Source organism: Dipodomys ordii, unplaced genomic scaffold, assembly GCF_000151885.1.
Source record: "Dipodomys ordii isolate 6190 unplaced genomic scaffold, Dord_2.0 Scaffold58, whole genome shotgun sequence".
In the NCBI taxonomy this organism is placed as follows: domain Eukaryota; kingdom Metazoa; phylum Chordata; class Mammalia; order Rodentia; family Heteromyidae; genus Dipodomys; species Dipodomys ordii.
Genome location: NW_012267274.1, coordinates 4,791,124 through 4,819,010, shown reverse-complemented (window position 1 = coordinate 4,819,010; position 27,887 = coordinate 4,791,124). Strand labels below are relative to the sequence as shown.

The 27,887-nt window shown below is 47.6% G+C and overlaps 1 protein-coding gene across 1 annotated transcript; it reads left to right on the top strand.

The window, feature by feature from the left end:
- Positions 1–114: 114 nt before the first annotated feature.
- Positions 115–27,887, top strand: Fank1 (fibronectin type III and ankyrin repeat domains 1). The gene is made up of 10 exons (XM_013021884.1): positions 115–181; positions 2,099–2,276; positions 10,272–10,396; positions 17,222–17,303; positions 18,521–18,595; positions 19,612–19,677; positions 24,417–24,582; positions 26,500–26,643; positions 27,619–27,696; positions 27,813–27,887. The coding sequence occupies exons 1-10, from the start codon at positions 115–117 to the stop codon at positions 27,885–27,887; spliced, it is 1,056 nt and encodes a 351-aa protein (XP_012877338.1).

The following is a 27,887-nucleotide window of genomic DNA, read 5'->3' as shown; positions in this document are numbered from 1 at the left end:
TCTGTCTCTCTGGCTTATCTCTGGATCTCACTGAAAAGGAAATAATTGGCTGTGTGCCCTGCTGGCTAAGGACAGGCAGGGCCAGGGCTACCCAGACTTTCTCAGTGGGGCCACATGGCAGGAGCCCCCATGGTCTTCAGAGAGCCAGTGGCCAGCTACGTGGAATCTTGTCTCAAGAGAAGTACAGAATCCTTTTTGAATAGCCAATGTGGTAAATCAATGATATATCTGAGGTCTAAAATGCACTGAGATGCAGGGAGAGGTTTCAAAAAGAGTGGAAGACATGGGCATAGAAACTTAAAAATTTAAGAAACTCAAACATAGCAGGAAGATAAAAACAATAGAGACCAGAGGCCCTCAAGGGCACCAACCTGGCATGCCCTGTCTAGACACCGTATCATTTACAGAAATGGGCAATGTATAGTTTTCTTTATGGTTAGTTTCTTGTCAAAAAGTACTTCAGGAAAAGCCTCTCAAAGCATCTATCCAATTCCCTTTTAAAGACTATTACTACATGCTTTGGATATACTGTAATTTATGTGCCGGGTTTCTAAATGGCTGAAGACTCTAGTAGTTAATGTTCTTGTATGTGTGTCTCAGTGTTTGTTAAGGCTCTGTGTAAATGCTTCAAAGAGGTAGGAATGCAGGATTAAAGAGAGTGTATGGGGCTGGGAAGGTGGCTCAGTGGTAGAGCGCTTGCTTTGTATGCCTGAGGCCCTGGGTTCGATTCGTCAGCACCGCGTAAGCACAAAAAAAATAGTGTGTAAAGATTACTCTTAATTGATGCTGCCTCTGTGTATGTATGTATGTATGTGTGTGAGCACATGTGTGGGCACATACATGTGCTCATACAAATATTTGAACTCAATTTCAAAAGGCATGAACTTTTTCTTGCTTTTTTTTTTGCCAAAGATTGGTGCTCTACCACTTGAGCCATACTTCCACATCTGGCCTTTGGCTGGTTAATTGGAGATAAGAGTCTCTCGATTTTATATGCCCTGACTGGCTCTGAACTTCAGTTTTCAGAGCTCAGCTTCTAAAGTAGCTATAATTACAAGCATGAGCAACTAGTGCTGGATATATGCTTCCTTTTTAGCTTTCTAAAAAAGCTACAATTAAAAAAAATGAATGACAAGAGTGTAAAACAGTGTAGGGTGTGGATACTAGTAGGAGGGGTGAGGGTGAACTGAGCGTGTGAAGGGAGATGGACATGATCAGTGTGCTTTGGGACATTGTAAACAAGGAAGATTGAGGTTGAGTTTAGTTGAGTTTGGAAGGAGGAAGGGAGGAAGAGAGGGAAAGAGGAGAGAGAGTGTTGGAGGGGATGATTCTGACCAGATTGTATGCATACATGGACAAGCCTAATGAAAACCTGTTGAGCAACTACCTGATGCTAATCAAAATGTAGAACAAAGGCTATGATGTGTATTTCCACAGCCAGTGAATGAGAGTATGTTCTTCAATACTCTCACTTCCAGTCATGATGATATCCCTTTTAGGCATCTGACTAGATGAACAATTACAGCTCATTGCTTCCAGTTTCTGGAAACCCTGGGGAACCTGGGGGTCTTTTCCTGTATCACATGGACTGTTTGCTTTGCTGTTCTGTGCACTGCTCATCTTGATTGGGATTAGAGTTTGTTTTTTGTTTGTCTTGGTTAGACATTGCTTTTTTTTCTTGGTTAGTTTGTAAAAGCTGTTTATATAGATAAAATGTCAACCCTTTGTCATCTGTGTTGTAAAGATTTGGACCAGATACAGCGTTTGTCTCTTGGCCATACCCGAGTCAGATCGCTGAAGGATTAGCACAGCAAACTGAGTTTCAGCCATTGAAAGATCAAGTTAGTTGGTGACTATGTTAATTGCCATCTGGAGAGCCTGGGAGTGGAGATGACCCCAGTGGCATGGTGGTGTCGCGGTCCCCTTGTTGCAAGAGTGTGGGGCTCCCTGTGCTGGCTGAGGCTTACATCCCTTCAGCCCTGTCTGTGTGCCAGATGTGTGGGTAGCAATCAGATCACTGCACAGTCAGAATCTGCTCAGCCGGCCCCAAGTCCTTATTGGCCTGGGATCCTAAACTCCCGTGTCATTCTCTTTTTAGAAATCATACCATCCTTCAAGCCTCATCCACCAGTCGTGGGCAAAGTGACACATCACAGCATCGAATTGTACTGGGATCTGGAAAAAACAATGACGCGGCAAGGACCCCAGGATCAGTGGCTCAGGTTCTCCATAGAAGAGGAAGACCCCAAAATGCACACTTACGGTATCATTTATACGTAGGTGCAAGTTGAATTGCTTACTGTTTTGCTTCAACTTCCTGGTGATCTAGAACAATTCCTGTTGTCTCTAAAAAGCTGGGCTCATTTTGAAATGAAAGAAAAGAATGTGTTATGTTTTTTATGGGTCATAATTTTTAGAAAGTAAGCATTAGCAGTAACTTTGAAATGAAACCTCTCATACCTTTGAGAGTATCTGTGACTTCTGAAAGAGCCTAATGGTATTTTTTTTTTAATGTCAGTCCTGGGGCTTGAAATAAAACCTGGGTGCTGTTCTTGAGCTTCTTTTGCTCAAGGCTAGTATTCTAGCACCTGAGCCACAGCTCTGTCTTTCATTTGTCTGGCTTTTTTGATGATTAATCATAGATAAGAGTCTCACAGACTGTCCTGCCTAGGCTGGCTTTGAACTGCGGTCCTCAGATCTCGGCCTCCTGATCAGCTAGGATGACAGGCATAGGCCACCAGCACCTGGCTAGTGGTACATTTAAAAAAAATCTGAAATGTAGTGACAGAAATGAAAGCTTCTTTCCTGAAATTAAATGAGGGTTCCCATTAGGTTGTTTTGTTCGTGGGGGTGGGTCTGGACCCATGTATCTGCCTGGCCAATGGCTCTGATCTTTCCTCATATCACTGTCCTATGTCAACTCTCCCTGGCCAAACTGGCCACTTAGCCGGGTGCAGGCCAGGGTGGCTCCTAGGTCAGGAGCGCACTCATAGCTTTCTTTTGAGTGCATTTCCTAGGGTTTTATTTGGCTGGTTCCTTTCCAGCATGCAAGTTTCAGACGAATCCTCCCCTCCTCAAAGGGCTGCTCAGCACTGCCATTCTCCTTACCCCCACCAGGTGGCTCCATCTGCTTAAAACCTCATCTGAGCTCTCTGGAGCTTGTTTGCTGGCTTCTGTTCTGTCTCCTCACCAGTATCCAAAGTCCCTGAAGCAGGAAAGCTCACTACAAATGCATAGACCTCTATCTCCAGCTCCTTGGCAGTGCCAGCTGGCAAGGGGTTGGGCAATGTGTAAAAGCGTCATTAGAAGAGACCAAGAGGTCACTACTCTTAGTCCGCATATCAGCACTGACTGACTCTTTCTCTGGCAGCTTTAGCACTTGCAAAATGGCTCTATTTTGGTGATTCAGAAATACCAGAAAGAAGATAGAGATTTGGTCTTAACGTAAATACATTGCCTTGTGGTGATTGTAGATCCCTATTCAGTTGTGTGAAATCATCTTGAGGAAGTTTGCCTGTGTACCGATCCTGGCTCCCGCCGAGTGATGTGAAGCTTCATCACCAGCAGATGGGCAGTAGTCAGAACACAGAACATCCCATCACCGCTTGCACTGATGTGGGAAGTGGGATAGGACCCATGTGATCCGCCTGGCCAGTGCATCAGTGTCCCTGGTCAACTTTCTTTAATTTTCTTCATATGTACACACATGCACATGCACACATACCCACACCCACCAATAAACACCACACAGTACACCACACATACCATACACCCCCCACACCCCACACACATATACCACACATGCCATACACATGCACATACACTACAGAATACACACATGCACACACCACACAATACGTACACGACACATACCCATGGACACACACACCATGCACACATATATACACCACACACACGCACACACACCACAAACATGCCCACACATACATATGCACACACATGTACTTTAGCTGTTGCCTGAATGATAATATCCCTGATATTTCAGAAACATTTCTTTATACCTAAGCCATCAGAAAAATTGCTAAAATTATAGCTACTATGTGAGAATAATTCCTGACTTGACTACCCCAAAAATATTATTTTAACCATGTCATGTCTGCAAAGGTAGCTTCAATCTCAAGGCATGGACAAGGACATTTTAAGTGTTTCTCTAGTGAGAGGTGTCATTTTCTTCTCTACTTCCTTCTCTTGTAAGTTGTTCTTGGTTATGGGAAGAAGGCCACCAGAGGTATTCCTTTCTTGAACCTTTGCTTTTTGTTTAATGGCTGGGTAGGCAGAGAGAAACAGCAGCAACGTGCACCGGCCTCAGCCTGGCATTTGTCTCTGCATCATTTACTTTCTGTCTGCACCCCTGGCTGCCAGAGAATGGAGGATAGCCTGGCATTGCAGGGCCAGTAGGGCCAGCAGGGCTGCCTGCAGCTCCCAGGCAATGGTGAATGCCCAAAGCTCCCTTGGAGAACTACTCAGCCCAAGTCTGACGCTAGGTGGCAGAAGCAGACTATATCAGCTTTCACCTGCTTTGCTTCTTTGCATCACTTTCTCTAGTTATCATCCAAAGGAGCAAATGTCTGTCTTTAACCAAGTGATTATCTAGACCATCTGACATCGGGCTGTGAAGGAGAACCCTCTTCCTGGCTTGTCACTTTCTGTGCCTATCTGTCACCAGTGTATCTTGCATGGCTCATATGTGTTCACCAGAGGCTTGCCTCCATTGCATCAAGGAGCTAATCATCTAGTTTTGTGAATTTTCCTTTTCTAAAGTCCTTAAGAGACTGAGCAGTTCACTCCATCAGGACACAGACTCCTTCCTGGTGCTTCTTTGAAGCTTTCCAGACCCACAAGTTGGCCTTGCTCCTCTTCCTGTGTCTTCTATGCCTTCATTCTATCTGGTAAGTTTGTATGTATGTGTGTGTGTGTGTGTGTGTGTGTGTGTGTGTGTGAGAGAGAGAGAGAGAGAGAGAGAGAGAGAGAGAGAGAGAGGAGAGAGAAAACATGCTAATCCTGAGGTATGAACTCAGGGCCTAGGTGCTGTCCCTTAGCATTTTTCAGCTTAAGGATGGTACGCTACCATCTGAGTCACACTTCTACTTTGGGTTTTTTTTTGGTTGTTGTTGTTAATTAGAGGTAAGAGTCTTATGGACTTCCCTGCCCAGGTTGGATTCAAGCCTTGATCCTCAGATCGCAGACTCCTGAGTAGCTAGGTATGAGCCACTGGTACTTGGATGATTTTCTTTTTAATCTTTTAATTAGATGATCCTCAATGGATCTCTCCTGCCTGGAGGATGAAGGTCAAAGTCTTAAACATTGTTGCCTTTCATAATTGGCCTAACCAGCTTGACTGTGTCTTCCTGTCTGCCCCTTCTTTCCTCCCTCTCTCCTGCCCACCCTCCCTTCCTTCCTCCCTCCCCTCCTCCTTCCCTCCCTCCCTCCCTTCCTCCCTTCCTTCCTTCCTCTCTTCTTCCCTTCCTCCCTTCCTTCCTTCTTCTCTCTTCTCAGCATAAACCCTTTCGTCAGGTCTACTTTCTGCCCCTTGACTATGACCTGACCTTTTCTGCATGCGTGCTTTGCTCTTCTCCCTGTTTTGACAAATTCCATCATCCTATCCTTTTTCTGGCCTCCTCTGAGAGGTGTCCTTACTGTTCTCTCCACATTCCTGTGGTAACAGGTGCCCATATTGTGCAATCCATCCACTCCATTATGTGTGCTTCTGAGCCCCCACAATGTGCCAGATGAGATTTGGCATTGGGGACAGACATGCTGGGGAAGACAAATTGTACAAAGTACACATAAGTAAAAATATATGGCATGTGCAATGGTAATAAATCCAAGGAGATAAAGCATAGGAAAAGGTAGGGGTCTGGGCTGGAGAAGAGGAAGTCTTCACTGAGAAAGAAACTAATAAAGACTTTTGAAGGAAGAGAGGACAGGTGAGGGATGTTGGGGGCGGCGGTGGGGAGCTCTCCAGGCAGAACAATGCCAAGTGGAAAACCTGAGGTAGAGCTGTGTACAGGTGGCTCACACCCGTATTCCTAGCTACTCAGGAGGCTGACATCTGAGGATCACAAAGCCAGCTTGGCCAGGAAAGTCTGTGAGACTCTCCAATCTCCAATAAACCACTCAGAAAAAGCCAGAAGTGGTGCTGTGGTCAAGTGGTAGAGTGCTAGCCTTGAGCCCAGAGGGGCTCTAGGACAGCGCCCAGGTCCTGAGTTCAAGCCCCAGGACCGGCATAAAAACAAAACCAAACTTGAGGCAGGTGTGAGCCGGCATGCTGCAGAAGGGGCCGAGGTTGAGAGGAGGGGGTGAGATCAAGGGGCCACCACATGGGCCTGGGGTCATCCAGAAAACTGAGGAGAGGCATGTCTGGCCTGTGCTTTCTTCGCCTCAGTGGCTGCTGGCTGAGCTGAGGCCGCAGGAGGCAGGGCTGCAAGCCTCAGCGAGGACTAATTAGGAAACACTTGCAGTAATTGAGGTGGGAGATCACAGAGCAGTGTGAGAAGGGCTTGATCACAAGATGGTTTAAAGATAGATTTAAACATTTGCTGGTGTAGCTGGCACGCAGTGCCTCCCGAAGCCAAGATGGGAGGATCACTTGAGCCTAGGAGTTTGGTGCCATCCTGGGCAACTTAATAAGACCTGGTCTCAGAAATACAATTACAAGACACTTGCCAGTGAGTCAGATATTAGGTATAAGAAGATAGCCAAGGGACATTTAGGGAACAAAACCAACCCAAACCATAGCATAGATCTAAACTCATGTACCTATAAAACCCACCTGCTCCTGAGTAGTTTATGCCCAGCTGGCATTTTAGTTTTAAGAATTCTTTTCTTTAGCCCATAAAGTTTTTCAGAATATTTGTCCTGGTCTAAGAGCTTGTATTTTTTTTTGGGGGGGGGGAGGTCCGGTTGTGGGGCCTGAACTCTGGGCCTGGGCGCTGTCCCTTAGCTCTTTAGCTCAAGGCTAGCGCTCTACCACTTGAGCCACAGCACCACTTCCAGTTTTTTCTTTTTGCTTATGTGATGCTGAGGAATTGAACCCAGGGCCTCATGCATGCAAGGCAAGCGCTCTACCACTGAGCCACCTTCCCAGCCCTAAGAGCTGGTATTTTTATGGTAAGTGTGCTTATATTTACTTTTCACAACTACCTATTTCCTTGTTTTCTGGACTCAGATCTTTTATTTTTCCTTTTTTTTCTTTAGGGCTTCATGCTCTTGCTTAGCTTTTTGGCTCAAGGCTGGCTCTCTACCACTTGAGCTACACTTTCACTTCTGGCTTTTTGCTGATTAATTGGAAATCTCATAGATTTTCCTGTCCAGGTTGGCTACAAACTGTGGTCCTCAGATCTCAGCTGCCTGAGGAGCTAGGATTACAGATGTGAGCCACCAGTGCCCAGCTTCACATATTTTTAAGGTCACTGAGATTCATTTCTTTATTGACTAATAACTTTCTCTTTCCTTTGCTGATGCATGATGTACTCTCTATTGCTGTGTACCAGCTACCTCTAGACTTGGTAGCTCAAGCAGAATAGTTACATGGTGGCTCACCATCTATGATCTGGGGAGCCTGCGGCTGGTGCTGGGCTCCACATGGTCTTGGAGGCTCTGCTGGGGCTGGAGGAACCCAGTGGCTTCATTCTTGCCCCATGCACCTGCTGTTTGGCTGAGGCTACAGGTGGCTACTGGGGCTGCTTTCTCCGCCTTTACAAACTACCATCTTCCCATGACTGTCTCACACCGAATGGCCTTTCCCCAGACGGGAGATTGGTCCTTTGACTTGTTAGCTCCTAAGGGCGCAAATGAAGGCAGTCGAAGCCTGGGACAGCTCAGGCTCAGAGTGGCACCACGTGGGAGCTATTCTGTTTCTCCACGTTCTCACAGGAGTGCCAGGACTCTCAGAGGCCAATGAAACAAGCCTTCTCATGCATCCAACCTCCTTTAGGTATTGAAAGGTGTTCTTCAAGCAACGATAATCTCTCATCACAGTTGAGTCCCTCAGGGGAAAAAAAAAGCAGCAAAGCAGAGCCATGTTTGAGGGGCTTGAGGCATAGTTGTTTTCATGGCCCTGCTGGCGCTGAGCCCAGGAAATCACTTAGGTTTTGTTGTCTGAAGTAACTCAGTGCAAAGAGGGGATCACCAAGTGCTTAGGACATGGTGGATGATGAAAGAGAAAGGAAGCAGGAAGGATGGTCTTAGGCAACGTTTCTCAGCTCTCAGAAATGGTTGTGTGGGTCTCCCTGTGTCACGGAGGCCCTCTCCCTGGATGCTCCAGCCTCTTCCATGTCTGGGGCTTGCCCTGGTCAGGGCGCTGGGCCCTGCTCTACCACGTCAGTGTCCTTCTGACCTGTGCCTCCACACACGTGCTGGTTGATCACGGAAGATGCCTCCTGGAGGATGCTCTCTACATGCAGAAGGACAAATTTTGCAGGAAGAGTTCAAAAGGCCTCCAGGGTGTTTTTGTATTTTTCTTTCAGGAGTCCCGCTCTGGGTCTGCTTCCAGCCCCACCCTTCTGCCATCCCTCCTTTATCAGGGGAGAGGCTGCTTGCCCAGCAGGCTCTATGGCAGAGTGGACAAATCTGTTTGATTAGTAGGCCAGGGGAGCCACCATGCCCTCCGCCCTTTCTAGATCTGAAGCTACGTTTTCAGGTGAGCTTCTCCCAGTCACCCTGTGAGCTCCAGCACTGCCAGTTCATCCAGCACTGCCAGTTCATCCAGCACTGTCGGTTCATCCAGCACTGTCAGTTCAACCGCTGAAGCTGTCCTTCCTCCCTGTCTTCCCCACGCTTCAGCAGGGAGCGCGCTAACCTTCTGTCCTCCAGTTTGCCTCGGCCCTGCGCTGGTCCATGGCTGCTTTCCAGCCTGGTCTAGCATCTTGCTAGGAGAGAGCACTAGTCATATTTGTTGAGTTACAAGGAATAGAATTGCTGCATAAATATTTGGGTTTGCTAGAAACATCCTTGAAGTGTTAGCTGTGAATCTCAACGTATGATTTTAGCCTCTGAAGATCTGCTGAGAATGAAAAAGAAAATGTTAGAAGCAGAAAAATAATCTGAGGAAACGAAGACTTGGAATAGATGGAGTGGGCTAAAGTAGCTGAAGGGAGAGAAGGAGGAGGGCTGGAGTGAAGGGGAAAAGAAGAAAAAGCTGGACATTGTATACGCTCCTCTCCCAAATTGAGCCTTTAGCCAGATGTCAGTCACCCTAGGCTGTAATGCTAGCTGTTCAGGAGGCTAAGATCTGAGGATCATGGTTAGAAGCCAGAGTGGGCACAAAGTCCATAAGATTCTTGTCTCCAGTTAACCAGAAAAAAAAAAAAAACAGAAGTAGAGGTGTGGCTCAGTGTTGAGTGGGAAAGAGCCAAGAAAGACTGCTAGGCCATGAGTTCAAGCCCCAGTATTGGTACTCCCACCACCAAAAAAAAAGTCTTCGAAGTATGAGGAAAGAAAAAAATGTGTGTTTAGGTTTGAAAATGGGTTAGAATTTAGCCAGATACTGATAAAGACCTTTGGCAGAAAAGGGAGTCTGAGGTTTTGAGCCATTTTGGGAAAATATATATACTAAAATAATAACAATATATGTCATCTATTTTATATATAATACCTATTATAATAATGATACTCCTGTCACCATTGAAGGCCTTTACTCCTAGAGAGGCAGACCCCCAGCAGAAGAGTAGGGTCTCCCAACATCTGCCTCCCAGCATTCTCTGAGCAGGTGAGCAGGCCGGCTCCACAACTGTCTCTGTTGTTACTCATTTTATAGGCTCCAAATTATTACACTATAAACTTGTGCCCTCTGGACATGTATATTCAGGTTTCTGTTCTAGACGTGCTCAGCAATGGCCGCCAGCATCCCTAGGGGTGGCGTAACATTACAGTTGTCTCTCAGGTGCTGTCTAACCTCTCAGCTGGCCTGGCAGGTGCTCACAAGCAGCAAACCCTGGTGCATTTAGGGCTTTGGGTCCTGTCCCTGTGGCAGCCTCCCACCCATGAGGAGACCCCACCTAAAACTTGCAGACATGACCTTACTGGCGGCCTTGCCTTTCCAACTGAAACTTGGTTATCTGAAGTTGAATGTCAGAGTTAACACAGTTCTTTCTCAAGGCGCTGGCCGGGCCTTGGGGACACAGGGACCGTAGAGGACCCGACCTTTCTGCAGGAATTCAGCAAACCAGGAGCAGAGTTTGTCCTGTCTGGTCACCGAACCCTGGCTTAGGTTCCCGGAATCATCAGCTTGCATGTCTCCTCCCCTCTAGGGGATATGCAACCAAGCATGTGGTGGAAGGTCTGGAGCCCAGGACACCATATAAATTTCGACTGAAGGTCACCAGCCCCTCAGGAGAATACCAGTACAGCCCTGTCATCTCCGTGTCTACAACCCGTGAGTACCCACCCCTCCACATTCCTTTAATAGAGACAAAGGTAGAAATAGAGGTAGAAATATTCCACCTTTTCCTCAGCCTTATGGAAAGTGGAGAGGATTCCATCTTGGTTATGTTTGGTTGTGGGTCTTGAACTCAGGCCTGTGCGCTATCCCTGAGCTTTTTTTTTTTTTTTTTTTTCCTCTCAAGGCTAGGGCTCTACCCCTTTGAGACACAGCTTCATTTCCAGTTTTCTGGTGGTTAATTAGAGATAAGAATCTCCTGGCCTTTCCTGCCTGGGCTGGCTTCAAACTGTGATCCTCAGATCTCAGCCTCCTGAGTGGCTAGGATTACAGGCCAGAGCCTCCATCACCTGGCTGGGGGAATCTGTCTTTAAGCACTGCAATAATGTTGTTTACTGCTTGGGCCTGGCTGTCACATGACTTAAGAGAAGTGCAACCGCATGTTTACAACAGAGCTGTTTGGAGCCAGGACTGCTCAGCTGTGGATATTGGGCACAGGGTGGCTGAGGAGATCTGCTCAGCCCGATCCACTTTGGGCAGCCTCCTTGCACATGTGTTGGCTGGTCAGTGACAGCTGGCTCTTGGGGTACAGAGAGCAAGCAATAGTACTGTTGGGAGGGAGATCCCCACAGAAGTGGTGTATCAGAGCCGTCAGTGCCTCTGACCTCATCCGTCTCATCCCAGTGCTAAGATATTTTCTGAGATTGAGGTTTTACAGCACCTTGAGGCTGACAGTGTCCAGGGTTCCCTTTGGGCTGGAAATCTGCAAAGATGATAATGGTCAGAGACGCCCCCCTGACTGCACAGGGCTTCTGTAGGCTGCACAAATGAAATCTTCCTTTTATGAGGAAAGCTCCTTTTCAGTCTTAGTCAGTGTGCCACTGGCCTCTCGGGGAGGTTTTCTGCAGCCTTCAGCTGGGTCTGTGCACATTCTTGTGGGAGCTAGAGATAATTCTGATTTTGTTAGTCCGTCTCACCTTCAGTCACAAATATGACAGGAGGGCACCGGAGCTTAGGGTAGTGACCTGTGAGCTCAGCTAGAGCTGAGCAAGGCCCTTTGCTCTCAGTGGTGGTGAAAAAAACATGTCCTTTCAGAGAAAACTTTTGAGTGAAATGGTCAATTATGGGGCTGCAGATCAGGTAGGAGGCCTAGTCTTTAACCTAGGGATGCTGAAAGCACTGGCTTTTATATGGAAGATGTTTGGGCCTTGGAGTACCCAGGAGGAAGAAAGAAGTCGGAGAAAGCAGAGAAGTGAGATTGAATGCTTTGTGTGCAGAGGAAGGCAAGGTGGAGGAGGAGTCGCAAGACAGGGCTGGCGTTGGAATAGTCTCCATGGGAAACTGGCCAGGCCTTGTCTCTACTGCCTCCTGCTGGGCTGCCCCTCCCACCTCCAGGTCCCTGGGCACTGCCCCACATCCTGCACATCCTGCCTCTGTTCCTCCTCCCTAAAGCATCGAGGCCCTGCTTTGCTCACCACACCTGCTTCACCTGCAGCATCTATTCAGCATTGATTCCTGGAACAGCTCCTCCCTAGTGCAAGGAGGGGTTAGTTACCTCCTCCAGCATGCCTCTTGCTTCTTATCTGTCTACCCTTTTGACTCCCTTCTAGATTGTGGGTTCCTGAAGGGTGAGGCCATCTCTAGGATTTCAGTAGGAGGTCCTTGATGGATGGGTGGGTGACCAATGAACTGAGGCCCAGAGGCAGAATAGAGTATGAAGAGAAACACTGGACTTCGGGGCTACACTCACGTCTGTCGAAGGATGGACCCATTGCCCACCCATGGGGCAAGGCCGCTTGAACTTGTCAGGTGCTGTGGACATGGGGGTTCTGTGACCAACTACAGCGGGCTTCAGGTGGTCACTAGTGGTCATGTCCATGTCAGGACAGAGGCTTCTGGGTCTTCTAGCCAGAGTCTTCAGGGAGTCAGTGTGCCACAGGGAGCTCTTTTGGGAAGGCGGTAGCCAGCCTAAGTCTGCCCACCAGCTGCCGGCAGCTGTATCTGCTGCCAGGGGAGCCCAACTCGCTGGAGAGGCAGCCAGAGCTGGCCTGTGCAAGCATCATCTCTCCTCACAGCTGCATGGCTTTCACGGGCAAATAGGTGAGACGGTCTGTGGGGTGAGGCCTTGCTGGTGGTGGCCAGGTGTTGATGTGGGGGGGGGCACTTGAATGTTTCTCTGCCAGGCACGGCACAAGTGCCCGAGGCCATGCGGGCATCCTAGCCTCCTGGGACTCCACCGGGCAGAGGGCTGAAGATCCTTTTCCTCTGGTGAGGAGGTCCTGGCTCTGCTGTTCCCTTATGCTATTGTTATATTTATAACGTCTCGTGCTAAGCAAAGCATTTAAAAATGCACACGTTATACAGAGCAAGTGAAAATGCTTCTGTGAGCCACTAATTTGCATTCATTTTGGGAGTGTTTTAATGAATCACGAAAGCATGTACTTTGTTTGAATAAAGAATGCTCAGCTTTTTTTTTTCTTTCCCAGGTAAAGTACACTAGACTCTCGCCTAAATGAGGCATGCAATTTTAATCAGCTGGGCCCTTAAAAAAGAAAGAAAAACAGCTGCTACTTGTTAATTGGCAAATATCTTCTCCAATGAGTTCATGATTTATTCACTGCTTTTAATAAAGACCTAAATTCCACCAAGAAAGGTGCTATCACCATATACTATCTGCGGACTCCGCTGCCGCTCAGAGCCTCCTTTATAGAACAAGAGCAATGGCTTACTGCAAGGCCACTCTGCCCCTCCCCTCCCAGTGCCCTGTGCCCAGTGCGTCCCCACCCACCTCACCGGCCAGGCAGCCCCCCTACAAAGCACTGCTCAACCACACCCACACGGGCCAACGCCTGCCGTGTTATTTTCAGATGCAGTTATTGATGGCATTCCCTTGGGCCACACGTACAAAGGCTAGAAGGGTCCCAGGGTGGGAGGAATGGAAAGTTCTCCCCAGCCTGGAATTTCCTCTGTTCTTCCCGACTCAGGCCTGTAGTGGGAGTAGAAGGAATTGCTACACTTGGAAGACAAAGGTCCTTTCATTTCTCCTCTGTGTCGCTGTGAAATTCATGCTGAGACTTTTCTAGGCCTCATCTATCTCACAGGGTTCCAGTAGAAACTTCCATTGCCTTCTTGGGGCAGGGTCTTCTTGGGAAGAAGAGAGGAGCCCTCAGACCTGACAGATGGAGACTGCCTCCTTTTGCTGGAAATCCACCAGTCAGGAATATGACCGATGGTGGCATCTTCACTCCTTTCCTGCCAGGGTCGCTTTCTTCCTATGATACATTTCTTTTCTTTCCTTTTTTTTCTTTTTTGCCGGTCGTGGGGCTTGAACTCTGGGCTTGGGTGCTGTCCCTCAGCTTTTCAACTCAAGGCGAGTGTTCTACCACTTGAGCCACAGCCCCACTTCCGGTTTTCTGGTGGTTCACTGGAGATAAGAGTTTCACAGACTTTCCTGCCCAGGGCTGGTTTTGAACCGTGATCCTCAGATCTTGGTCTCCTGAGTAGCTAGGATTACAGGCGTGAGCCACTGCGCCTGGCTGATGCATTTCTTTTTAGCTGTAGCAGAATGCTAAGATTCCCTGGTTGTTTTTTGTTTATTTTTTCCTGCAAATGCTCTCATAGCTGACGTACTTATGGACTTACTTCCAACATCTGTGTGCTCAGTGCCTCCCTGCCAGGTAAGGCAGAGGTTCTAGAGTACAGTGCTCAGTCCACAGGATGCTGTGGGTACTTCCAGAACCTTCCTTAATTTAGCAAGACTGCCAGGCACTGGTGGCTCACGCCTGTAATCCTAGTTACTCAGGAGGCTGAGATCTGAGGATCATGGTTCAAAGCAGCCCTGGCAGGAAAGTCTGTGAAACTCATCTCCAATGAACCACCAGAAAACCAGAAGTGTTGCTGTGGCTCAAGCGGTAGAATGCTCGCCTTGAGCTGAAGAGTGCAGGGACAGCACCCAGGCCCAGAGTTCAAACCCCACGACCACCACCAACAAAACAGATAGCAAGGCTGCGAGAATACACTGAATCCATCAGGCAGGAGCCACCTGCACCCAGCTCCGTGAGACTCTTAACCAGCAAAAAGCCAGAAATGGAGTAACTCACGTGGTAGAGCCACCAGCCTTAACTGAAAAAGCAAGGGAGCAGCACCCAGGCCCTGAGTTCAAGCCCCAGAACCAGCATGAAAACAGAGATAAGCTTTTCCCCTGGATGCAAGCTCATGATTTCTCTAAACCTCCAGCACACAGCTGCAGCCCCAGCCCCAGTGAGGTCTGAACACCTTTCTTCTTAGGAGCAGAGTCCTAGGCAAAGTTATTTATGTATTTATTTATGTGGCCTTGGGCCTTTGTGACTGTAGGCAGTAAGGATGTAGAGCTAGCACTGCAGTGGGACCGGCCATGAGCTCTTTGGCCACTCCTGACTGGCTGGCCTTAGGACAGCGTAGCATTTCCCAGGCTTGGTTTCATGGCTGGGAGGAGAATTTACGAAGCACGGATGAAGTCCTCTAGTAGAAATGGCACGAGCCTTCCGCAGGCAGCCTACCCAGCTGGCTTCCCCGCTGCACCACTGTCATCCACCTCAGATGTAGATGGGTCACATGACCCTGAACTGGGGAGGGGACGTAGGGAGGGGAGGGCAAAGGTGTTAACTATGGACTACTGACATTTTGGATCTGGTGAGTCCTGGTGGCTGTTGGCTTCCCTGTGCCCTAGGCATCGCTGGCCCCTGCGAGATACCAGCCCCCCACCTCATGCGCACCCCTCACCCCCACTGCCCCCACCCCTTCAATTGCCCCCCAACTTGCCCCTCACCCCCACTCAACTTGGGGACAACAAAATGACACTGCCGGTGTCCCCAGGAGTCTGAGTCTTGTGCCTTTCCTGGGACGCTGGGCAGGGCTGGGCTGGGCTGCGCTGGGCTGGGCAGAGCTGGGCTGGGCTGGGCTGGGCAGGGCTGGGCAAGGCTGGGCAGGAGCTCCCTGGAAGGCTGCATCCAGCCATGGGCCTGGCCTCACTCACACGGGTTCTTGACATACTTTGTATGCCCAGCCTTTGGCTTGAAAAGATGTGTTAGAATGATGAAAAGGAAGCCTGGTGGGGTGAAAAGAATCTAGAGGTTGGCAAAGTCTAGCAGGCAAAACCATTAGGAAATAATTCGAGGTTGTCACAAAGCGGCTTTTACCTGAACAAAGGAAGGTATCAGCTCAGGCATGCTGGTGAGGACCCGCCGTCCCTGCCAGGGTCTCCGCGGACTCGCTGCTCTCAGGAGCTGGCAGGAATGCAAGCCGCTGACCTCTGTGGGGCAGATAACAGGGGAGAGGGGAGCCAGGATGAGTCTCACTAGGCAGTCTGGTGCATGCTGCACAGGAGGCATTTTAGGATTTAGAAGAGCAAAGGTCTGAAAGTGGGCACCCAATGTAAATCAGCAAGGACAGGACCTCTTCTATCTCATTCTCTGTGACCCCAGTGCCTTAGCATATGACTTGCTTGGAAGTTACTCTGGAAATATGTCTTAATGAATGGGTGCTGCTTGTCCAGTGAATTATTTAGAGCAGGGGTTGTCACCTCAAATGTCCGTGGAGGCATCGGACAGGTGGGTGTTACAGAAGAGGACTGCTAGGGCATGGCCGGGCACGAGGGTGGGGCAGGCGCCCAGGCAGTGATGCCAGCTGCCACTCGCATGGCTCCTACCTCAGCCACAGTGGTGCATTGGGCATTTCCGATGTGTCACACTTGACTGTTTCCTTCACTGATTAATCACGGTGGCGTCTAACTTTGAAAGGCTTGGCATGTGCAGCCAATGAAACCATGAGACAATGCCTTGGAAGGTGAGCTGCTTCTCTGTAGCCTCTCATCCCACGCTCTGCTCCTGTAGACCTGCCTCCTCCTCCCCCCTCCTCCCCGCAGACCTGATGCCCCTGTGCCGTCTCCTCCTCCCCCTCCTGAGAAAGACAGGCTTGCTCTCCACGCTGTTCTCCATGGTGTGGATTTCTCACATGCTCCCTACCTCCCTGTGTATATGTGCCCTGCTGACCCTTCTTTCAAACTCCAGGGAGAAAAGCTGAAGGAAGAATTAAATATTCACAAAATTTAAAGCAATTTACTATAGTAGTAGTAGTAATAGTAGTAGTTGTAATAGCTTAACCATTCATTGCAATATAACACACTAGTATGTTGTGCCAATTGCTGAGTTTCCTTGCTTCTAAGAGATGTTGATTTTGCCTTATGAAATCAGAAAGGATCAGGTAGCCCAAGAGCAATCACAAAGCTATACTTCATAATGTGAGCATATCCCAAGACTTTAAATTGCTCTAAACTTTCTCTTAATCTGAAAATCAGATCTTTTGCAGTAAAAGAAGCAGTGCTGGTGGCTCACACCTATAATCTTAGCTACTCAGGAAGCTGAGATCTGAGGATCATTTGAAGCCAGACTGGGCAGGAAAGTCTGTGAGACTCGTCTGCAATTAACCAGCAAAAAGCCAGAAGTGGAGCTGTGGCTCAAGTAGTAGAGCAGTAGCCTGAAGCAAAAAAGTCAGGGGACAGCACACAGGACCTGAGTTCAAGCCCCTGCATGTGCGTGTGTGTGTGTGTGTGCACACATGGGCACATGTGCGCGCGCGCGCACACACACACACACACACACACACACACACACACACACACACACACACACAAAGCAGTTGAGCAGGGACTGTGAGAGCTCTTAGGAGCACAGCTTTGCCTGCCTGGAGATGAACACGAACTGGAGGTGGAGGGAGAGTGAAGCCGGGACGAGTCCGTCTTCCTTGCTGTACTGGGGGTGATTGCTCTCCATCTGATTTCTTCAGGAGAACCCATAAGCAGTGAGCACTTTCACCGAGCTGTCAATGTGAACGACGAGGACTTGCTGCTTCGAATACTAGAAGGAGGGTGAGAGAATTCTGTGCTGGCCTTTTTTTTTTAATGCCCATAAAGTGCATAGAAATACATGATGTAGCTTTATTTTGTTTTCTTAAAATTTCCTGTTCCTTGGAAAGTGCCTCCCAAATTAATCTCAGGTGATGAATATGAGTTAGTAAAGCACAGTTCATAAAGGCAATCATAAAGCCCCATGTAAATATTACAGTTTGTAATTATTTAATGAAAAATTGTAAAAGGAAATTGCAAGTCTGGGTGTCATATTTTATTTGAAGAAACAACTTCTGCCCCTTGCATTTCGGTACATGGCATTACTGAATGTTCACTTGTACACTCCGGGGAAATCAGAAAGTCACCCAATGAGTGCCTTGTAACCTAGAAGGTTCTAGAAACCAAGTCATCTATAAGGTTCTAGAACTTTAGTCATCAAGAAGGTTCTAGAACACTAGAGGTAAAGTGGATGCAGCTGCTGTGGGTGAGATGTTCGATGCCTCTGTTCTCTGATCTAGACGCTCCGTCCAAACTACCAGGTCCAAGCCACCCAGAACTACTTCTTCAGGAAGAATTGAGGACAGGTGGTTTGTAATGGGCGTCTAAATTCGAGAAGAGAAGGTTCCCACAGAGAGCCCAGCTCCTCAGCTGACAGCAAGAGCTGTACGTCCTCTCTGAGCAACATGGCTTCATTGCCAATAGGTGAGAGCTTAGGTCTCCACCAAACCTGCTCCTGCTGGAGGAGCCTAGGAAGTGGGGCCAGGATGAACACTGTTTTCAATTGTCAGAGGCTGGGCTAGAGGGCACAGAGGTTCTGGGTCGAAAGAAGTCTGTCTGTTTCAAGTGCACTGAGGCATTTGTTTGAATCATTAAAAAATATTAGGCAAGGCATTGTAAGATAATAAAGCCTCAGTGGGCTGGACATTGACAAAGGTGAGCTGTAAAACCCGTGGATGGAGATGGGCGGGAGGGACTGGGAGAGAAAGAGGGAACAGAAGACGCCGTATGAAAGGAAATGTACTCATTACCTGACTCATGAAATTGCAACCCCTCTGTGCATCACCTCTACAATAACAATAACGTAAATCAATAATCATACAAAAAGCTTCACTGGCCCCGAAGAAATATCCACTTTTGGTAAAAGGAGCCAGTTTTGGCAAGCCCTGCAGGGAGCGCCCTCTCCTGGGAGCCATGCAGAGTTGCACATGCTAATCCCTTTTCTCTCTGTTTTTCCCAAGTCATGTCAAGATCGATGTTCCCAATAAGTTTGGCTTTACTGCTCTGATGGTCGCAGCTCAGAAAGGATACACCAGGTATGAGGTGCTCTGAGCGTGCACTCCAGCCTTTCCCGTCCCACCGGGCACCCTCAGGGTGGGGCCTCAGAAGAGCCTGGTGGAGGGGCCGCCGTCTCTCTCTTTCCCAAACTGTCTCATTAAATGGCTTCCGATTGCAGCTGCTTTTATTTATTTATTCTATATTTTTATTATCTTCAGTTGAACAAAGGAGTTTTCATTGAACAAAGAAGCTTACGGACACAGTGCATCTTGTTCCACGTCACCCTCCTCCGCGTCCTCACCCATCCCTTCCAACCCATCCCTTCCTGCACTTTTCTGTAATTTTGTAGGATGTAGATTGGATTTTATGACTGCATCCCCCCCCCCTCATTTGTCGACCTGCCGCCCTCTCACCCCATCTCACCCCCTTCACGCTGTTTTTACCCTCCAGTTATGCAGCATGCAGGAGAGAATGTAAAATGTGCAATCATAGATCAGGGAAGAGAGCCATTTAATCACATGTAGTGGATTTTATATGTCCTCGGAACACTGGTTGTTGGAATGTGAATCTTTTAAACAAACAAACAAAAAGATGGAAGGGGAACATTCTAGGCACCAGGTTCCTCTGATGTGATTTCAAGGACACACTCCATTACCTGTTTTACAAAGTATAAGTGTTAACCATTTATTTTTTTCAGTTGCATTTATGTTTTAATTAATGCCATTTTGAGAAAAAGAAAGGCATTTCCATTAAATGCTGCCATTGGAGAATATATTAAAAGTGGTGGTTAAAATGATGGAGTTATTTTGATAGTCCAGTCTTTACCCTGGCCAGCCCATTCATTAATGAATAATTCACGACTTAGTAAAAACCTGTTTCTAGTGTTGAGTGGTCTTCCAGATTCACACTGCCGTATCTTTAAAACCAGCTGGCTCCTCAAGATGGAACAGAAGGTGTTGCAAATGGGTGTCTTGTTTCTGATTGGCTCTGGGTTCTCTTGGGTTCCAAGTCAACAAAGCCACTTACTTTGCTGCTTTAACCCTTCCTCCTTTAGGCTTGTGAAACTCTTAATTTCTAACGGCACGGATGTGAATCTGAAGAATGGAAGTGGCAAGGACAGGTAGGCAGCAGGGACAGGAGGTGGCGGGTGGGCAGGAGGGGCCTGAAACACCCCCGTGGCGTTGTGCTTGTGTCCCTAGGCCTGTGTGTGTGGGGGGGGGCTTCCACTGAGCCAGAATATTTCCTTCCATTTTGGTTTGTTGTTCTTGGGACCAACGTTTTAGTGAAAAGGGGATTTTTTTAAAGGAGCCATTCTTTCTAAAGTAGGCTTCTCACGGTCACAGTGTAATCATTGCTTTTTCATTTTTTCCCCATTGTTTATAATCTTGGGTTCAAATCTTGGTATGGCCTCAGTGAAATTTAGGCAGTCAGGAAAACGCTGACCGTCATCTGGTGTGAAGGTTGTAAAAGCTGAATAGACTAAGGCAACAAAGGTGGAAGATCTCCACTTTGGTTTTGGTTTGGAAGTGCTGAGGGCTGTACCTCCTGAGGGGCGGTGGTGGTTCCCTCCTGCTCTCCCTCCCCCACCCCCAGGCCTGGAGTGGAGCATCCATTCCAACGTGTCCTCCTCCTGCAGTGCTCCTCGTACCGACAGCGGCGTGCTCAGCACGGTGCTGCTCTCCTAGGACTCTGGTTCCCTTCCAGCTCTCTCCTGTTTTCCAAGGATTCCAGATATTTCTAAAGAAGCAGCCAGAGATCAGCATGGACAATAACCACAAAAGAGCTTTCAGGAGGTTGCCACGAAGGGCAGAGCCCATGACAGGAAAGTTCACGAAAAAGAGTGTGACATTAACAAAGGACAGAGGGAAGGCATGACTACTCACTGACTTAATGAATTCTAGCCCACCAGTATTTATCAGGTGCCTCTCACAGGCCTGGCTCTGGTGTTGGTGCTTGTGTTGCACAGAGAGCAAAGTGTGGTTCCCACTGTACACACAGGCACACAGATGCACACCGATGCACACAGATGCTAGACAGCAGTCTCAAGAAAACATCCAGCCATTTCTAAGCCAGCAAGCCCGCCCACCTGCAGGATTAAAGGAGCAAATCAAGCTGTTGTCACAGTGGCTTCCGGGGGGCTTTGGGCCTACACCTCCCAAGGGTAGATTCTGCTGGTTCAGCATAGCTTGGGCACCCTGAGGCATGTATGCATGCCCTAACTTAGGGACTCAGGCACGTAGCCTTCAGACACAGGTGCGTCTGTGTGGGCTCTGCGGTCAGTCATCTTGGGCCAAATGCCACTTTTGCCTGCAGAGGGTGTCAGAAGGCACCTGAGGGATGTGGTGTGAGGATGCGGCATGGAAGGCGGGGTCCTGCGGGGTGCTGACCTCTGTTGGACGGCAGGCTGTCAGGCTGTTGCTGCTGCTAATGATGGACCTATGGACAGCGAGCTGTGGATGCACGTGGCCTCCATCCCCATCTTGCCCCCCATCTCTCTGTGGTCTGCTGCTCCCAGGAGAATGAAGGACCCTAAGAAAAGCCCCTGCAATGTCCTGTTCCATCCTCTGGACATGGCGCAGGAGCGAGTTTTAAATAACCTCTACAAGCTCCCAGACTTAGAGTATTCTCCACATAACTCGTAAGTTAGTGTAGGACTACGCCATTGACTAGAGAAGTTTTTATGTTTTACAAAGATAGAAAAATGGTAAAAAAAAATTAAAATAAGAATATGAATTGATTCATCAAAAAAGGAGAAAGTTTACTGAGAAGTAGGAGAGTTGCCTCTTAAAAAAAAAAGTACAATCAGTATAGACCAATCTCTTGAAAATACTAGAGGAGAGAACGTTAGAAATTGAGAGGGGGACATAATAATGATTGTAGAACAATTTGTTAAAAAAATTTGTTTTTGAGACCAGGCCTTACTATGTAGCCAGGCTGGCCTTGAACTCATGACTGTCCTACCTCAGTCGCCTAAATACTGCGATGATATCACTTGATCTAATGGAGGGAAATTAAGTATGAAAAGAAAAGGGTGCTTTGTGTCTTAACAGTAGATTTGGTATACTTGTTGAGATGGATACTTTACTTCATTTTATTTTTTTATTTTTGTTGGTCGTAGGGCCTGAACTCTGGGCCTGGGCACTGTTCCTCAGCTCTTCAGCTCAAGCTAGCGCTCTACCAGTTAAGTCACAGTGCTACTTCCAGCTTTTTCTGCTTATGTGGTGCTGAGGAATCGAACCCAGGGCCTCATGCATGCGAGGCAAGCGCTCTACCACTGAGCCCATCCTTCCAGGCAAGGAGTTTAAGGGAATAATTGTGCACTTCTCTGGAGCAGAGGGGAAGGAAGCTGAGAGGCCACAGAGTGTTCATTACTCACACCCTGGAGTGGGAGAAAGAGCTGGGTGTGGTGGCGCACTCCAGGAATCCCAGCTGCTCGGGGTGGAGATCTCACTGTGTTTTACAGGCTGCTCTCACCCTGTGATGGTCCTGTCTCAGCCTTTTGAGGAGCTGGGATTACAGGTACACACATGCCCAGCACCACACAGAGCTGGTGTTCTTTTTCTTTTTTAATCATCTCAGACAATTCTCCAGTGTCATTCCTAGCACTGGCAAATTCCTTGTCTAAGTTAGTAGTGAAGCCTGTGTGGGAGAGGAGGTCCTCCACATGGACGAGGATAGACAGACACCTGTGAGGGGGGAGGGAGGTCTCCAGCATGGGTGGGGATGGACAGACACACCTGTGTGCCCCTCCCCACTGCTCCATTTCACCCTCTGTGAAACAATAATAAAAGAAATGCTTACCTTTGGTGCTGTCGAGAGCATTGAAGGAGTTAACCTTTGAAACATGGGTGAAACAGTGCTGGTAGATACAGGTGATAGCTTGTCAATTCATGTTGGGTGGCTTTTGGAAGGCCAATTAGCTTTGGAAAGGTCTGGAATCAGAGGCTTGAATCCTGTACTACAGAACTTGAGAGAATGCAATTTCAAATACTTGAGCTTACTAAGGAGGTTCAGGTACGCGGGCAACTTCAAGGCAGTTTAACAATACCTGAAATTACCGGTTAATGAATCTGACGAGAAAGAGAAAGAAGAATTGAAAAGGAAATCTGAAACGGTAATAAAATTGAATGAAAAGAAAGCCTATGACAACTATACCGAGAGACACCAAGATTTTAAAGTAGTGATGTATGCCACAGGCCAGCAGGGTGAGCTCGACTCCCAGGGCGATTCCAGTGTCCCCCAAATTAACAGATAGATCGAATGTTGCCTCAGACACAGTGACCATCAAAATGATTGTCACTTTCCTGGAAGAACAAATAGATGATATCAGCTTCTAAAACTTTGAGAAGATCAGAGAAGGATTTGCTTTGACTGTTACGAGAATGCTTTAAAAAAGTCATAGTTATTAAAGTAGGGTGACACTGGTCCAGGCAAATGGGAAAAAGATAAATAGAAATCTTAAGGTGAACGTGTATAAACACATACTTAACACCTGATAATGGGAACCAAAAAGCAGTGAGGAAGGTGTTAGAAAAACAGGACCTTTGAAGACAAAAGCATTAAGTTTGATTTTGGCCTTAAAGTAACACACCGTGAGCGAGAATTAAGGATAAAAATTACCACAACCACCTAGAAGCAAGTATACTCTCATCTGATCTTGTAACGTGAAAGGCATACAATATGAAAGACATTGCTGAGGAAAAGACTAATAATATACATGATATATTTTAAACACCTTGACTACAGAGGTAAGGACTAGAGGAGGAAATATCTAATGGATGTTATCTGCAAAGTATAGAAAACATGCACACATCTTCATACTCCAAACACAGAGCAATACAGTGGGAAAAAGCAATTTTCTGGAAAAAAGTAAACAATCCGTATGAAAAATGTTCAACTTTACCAGTGATTAAAAAAACCACCTATAAAGTTGTTAATTAAAAAACAATAGTACTGGTAGAGAGAGAGCAAGAAGGATACTTTCATGGAGTGGTTGGAAATATGAATTGGAAGAAATTTGGAAGTGTGCATTTAAAGACAGCCATGAGGAGCCGGATACCAGTGCCTCCCACTTACACACTTTGCATAGAAGGCAGAGATCTGGAGGACTGTAGTTTGAAGCCACCCAAACAGAAAAGCCCAAGAGACTGCATCACTCCATTGCCAACTAACCAGCAAAATGCTGGGTAAGTATAGTCCAACTGGTAGAGCACCAAGCACAAGCAAGTTAAGTGAGCCCCAGGCCCTGAGTTCAAACTTGTTATCTCTAGTAGTAGCAAATGAGTTTTTTTTTCCTTTTTCTTTTTTCTTTAAATATCATCAGGGACTATAGATGTTCTAAACTCCAATATTTTACACTCAGTTACAGTCATTATTCCTTTTCTTACTGAGGAAAAGTCATATACCATAAGACACACCCTTGAAGACATACAATTTGGCTTTCAAAATGGTGTTCACAAAATTGTGCAGCAGCCACCACCTAATTCCATCATCCCCAAAAGATTCCACATCCTCGCTCAGTCACTCAATACCTCTTCCCTGTAGCCAAGGGAATCCACTAGCCTGGTAGCTGGCTCTTAGAGACTTGCCTATTCTGAACATTTCCTATAAACAGAATCAGACAACATGTGTCCAGCGTCTTGTGGATTGTAAGGTTCTAAGGTCACTTCCTCTGGTAGCCTTTCTTTCCCTTCTCATATGGACATAGCATAGTTTGTGTAGCTACTCATTTGGACAAATGGATGATGTGTAGAAATGAAAACCAATGAAATCAAGTTTCAGGTGAAGCGAGTGGGTTAAATGTGGTCCTGGGTTCAGGACGGCACTCAGGGCGGAGGCTGCTGCTGCTTTGTGTTGCAGTCTGATGCTCGCATGCTACGAAGGACACCTCGATGTCGTGAAGTATCTCCGACGACACGGAGCTTCGTGGGAGGCAAGAGACCTGGGGGGCTGTACAGCGCTGCACTGGGCTGCAGATGGAGGCCACTGCCCCGTGATCGAGTGGATGATCAAGGAGGGCTGTGAGGTACGGGGCTTCCTTCTGGGCCGGAAGTGCTTTCTACAGGGCCCAGGGCTGGAGAAAGGTCTCTAACTTATCAGGAGAAGTCTGCCAGGCTTTGGAGAATGGATGGGATCAATCATGAGGCTTCCGATGGTCGTGGTGTGGTGTCCTGTAGGAAGAAGCCTGAGCATCTACCTCGTGCCAGACAGTGCTTTAAGCGCTGAAGACACAAGGATAGTGAAGAAGGGATGGCCACAGTGCTTCCTGTCGCTTGGTATGTGCTTAGCTTTAAAGAGTGCTGGTTACACATCAGTCCCCAAGGGCAAGCTGGCGCTAGGGGAGATGGAGGCCTTTCAGCTCCCCGCATCTTCGCTGCAGGCAGGCACGCATCTTTGCCAGGGCACAGGCGCCTTGGCCTGCATTTGTTTGTAGGCCATCAGGAGTGTAAATCTGGTGTGACAAATAAGGAGTTGGGCTGCTTGGACATGTGTAGGTATTTGGAGAAGGGTAATTATAATGAGATCAAGAATGGCAAGGGAACACCTTAGTTTCTTCAAAGACTTGGACTGAAAATGTCAAGGCCTAGAAATTGAGATCGGATGAGTTTGGTGGGCTGTGATTGCCAGATGGCAGCCGTGTACTGGGCAGTTGCACCAAGGACCTGAAAACTCAACTCAGATGAAGCAAAGTCCCGTCTCCCACAGGGTGTTAGACTTGTTCTCAGCAGCTGTGCGCCCCTCGCTAGGTTTATGATGATTGGTGCTCACGTTTCAGACCCAGTGAGCATCCATGGTTGAAAAAAAGTTAATTATTTTTGTTGTTGTTGTTGAAAGGGAGAAAGATCCCCAACTGGGCAGTCTTTGGTTTGATCACATACACGCTGGGATTTTGGAAATGTAGGCTGTCTGGGCTTAGCTCTGAGCACAGTTTGGGCTAAGTTCCACCTTTTTCTGGAGCACAGGAGCCACGCTGTGGAGGGCAGAGCCGCGTGGCGTGCCCCCGAGAGGTCTTGGGTGGCTGCAGGTGGTGGTCAGATGCTGTGGGCAGCTGGCGCACTGGCTGCTGCGGAGGACAGTGGGGGTGGGTGAGGGCACCCAGCAGAGTTCCACCACTCTCTTCCCAAATGTCCAGTGATATTTACTCCAAAGGGGACTGGTCCTACTGGTGGTGAACTGTGTGAGACTGGAAAGACTCTTGACTTTTCTGAATTCAAAGAGAAAAATGTGTGTGAACATGTGCAACTGCATCGCCTAGGTGATTATGGGTCACTATTAACTAGCATGGGCTTGTGGGCCACGGCTATTCGTTTGGTTGTAGGAGATGATTTAAGACACACACACACAGCCATCCTGGGGAGGCCTAGGCAACCGGCCAGGACCTGGTGATTCCGTTGGGATGCTCTTCTGAAGCTGCAGAGGAAACAGTTGACATCTTATTACTTCAGCATGGGTCTCATAAAGCACAGCACTGAGGGAATTGAGTCTAGGGAACTGAGTCTGCTACTAGGGACACTGTGTGTGGAGAAGGAATTGAGTTGGCCACCCTGGCAGATTAGATCATGTGTCACGGATCTGCCCCTTTGCATTTAGGATAGATGTCCTACCTAAAATGGAGAAGGCCTTACTGTCGTGTGTGAGGGTGTAGGTCTTCCGTCTTATTCTAGAAAGGAAGTGAAGTGCTTTCAAAGATACATAGAAGAAAAATAAGCAAAACCCCACCAGGTTAAAGACAGGCAAGAAGTTAGGCCAGTACAAGCAGGCGGGCTCAGCCGGGGCCAGGGTCAGGCCGGCTGGCCAGGCCATCTTGGCTGCATTTCAAGACAATGAGACCACAGTGCGGGAGACCTGGGCTTCCCGCAGCCCCCGCACCCCGGTGGGGGAGTGCGGGCGGGGGAGGAGTGACTCTTCCTTCTTCAGGACGGCCCCTCCTCTGCCATCCCAGGTGGACGTCATGGACACGGGTTCCGGGTGGACCCCGCTGATGAGAGTCTCTGCGGTGTCTGGAAGCCAGAAGGTGGCCTCGGTCCTCATCGACGCTGGGGCTGATGTGAATGTGAGGGACAAAGATGGAAAGACACCTCTTATGGTACGTCTTCCCCTCACGGGCCTGGCCTTTCTCCATGAGGCCTTCTGTGAGGTCAGCCACACATGCCAGCCTGGGCTTTCTGTGATGCCCTACCAGCCTATAAAAAAGGTGCAGGAAGGAAGGCCACTTTATATATATGTGTGTGTGTGTGTAAAATATATATTATAATATGTAATATATTATTGTAATATATAACTATCATGTATTATAACATATTATATATAACAGTATATGATATATATCATACCTTACATATGTTATCTATTATACGGTAGTATAATATATAATAACAACTATAGTATACATGGTATCTACCTTTTTATAATATCTATATTATACATTATATAATATGTATAATTTATATGGAGTATATAATTATAATAGTACAATATAATATAACAAAGTATATCATATTAAATATTATCTAATATATCAATATAATATATATTATCTAATATGTGATTAAGTGTAATATATGTAGTATGTAATATATGTAATATGTTACATATAATTATATATTATATAATTTTATTTAGACAGGTTGTCATTATGTTGCAAGGTCAGCCTCAAACCTCTGGGTCAAGTGATTCTCCTGTATCAGTCTCCCCAATAGCTGGGACTACAGGTGTCTGCCACAACACTCACCACTGTAGTATTTTTTGTTGTCTTTCATGACAGCCTCTTTGAAGGTGGTCACCTGTAGTCCCCAGGGCCATTGTAAAATCCAAACAGATCTGTTAATGCAGTGAACAGGTAGCTTCTCTGTGCTGGGCTAGCTGGCTTTCCCCTGACATTTCATTAGAGAGGCAAGTGACATTTTCAGTTGCGGTTCGGTGAGCAGAAGGCAGGCCTGTCAAGCCCCGGTGGCCCGGCCAGCTAGGCCCATGGCCTCCTGCATGGGGGACAGGCCACCCCTCCCCACTGCCCGAGGCCCCCCCAGGGAGAGGACCTCAGATGGCGCTATTCTCTCCTCAGGTGGCTGTGTTGAATAATCACGAACAGTTGGTTCAGTTGCTTCTTGACAGAGGGGCAGATCCAAGTGTCAAAAATGAGGTAAATGATCTTTCTCAAAGGATTTTCTTTGGAGGAGAAGATAGCAGTGCATTACAGTTCTGTGTGTTGTTATATATTTTTATATGGATCATATGTTTTTGTTGTTTCTCTTTCAGTTTGGCAAGGGTGTGCTGGAAATGGCTCGGGTTTTCGGCAGAAAGGTGGGCTTCCCTCTTGGCCTGTCTGGCTAA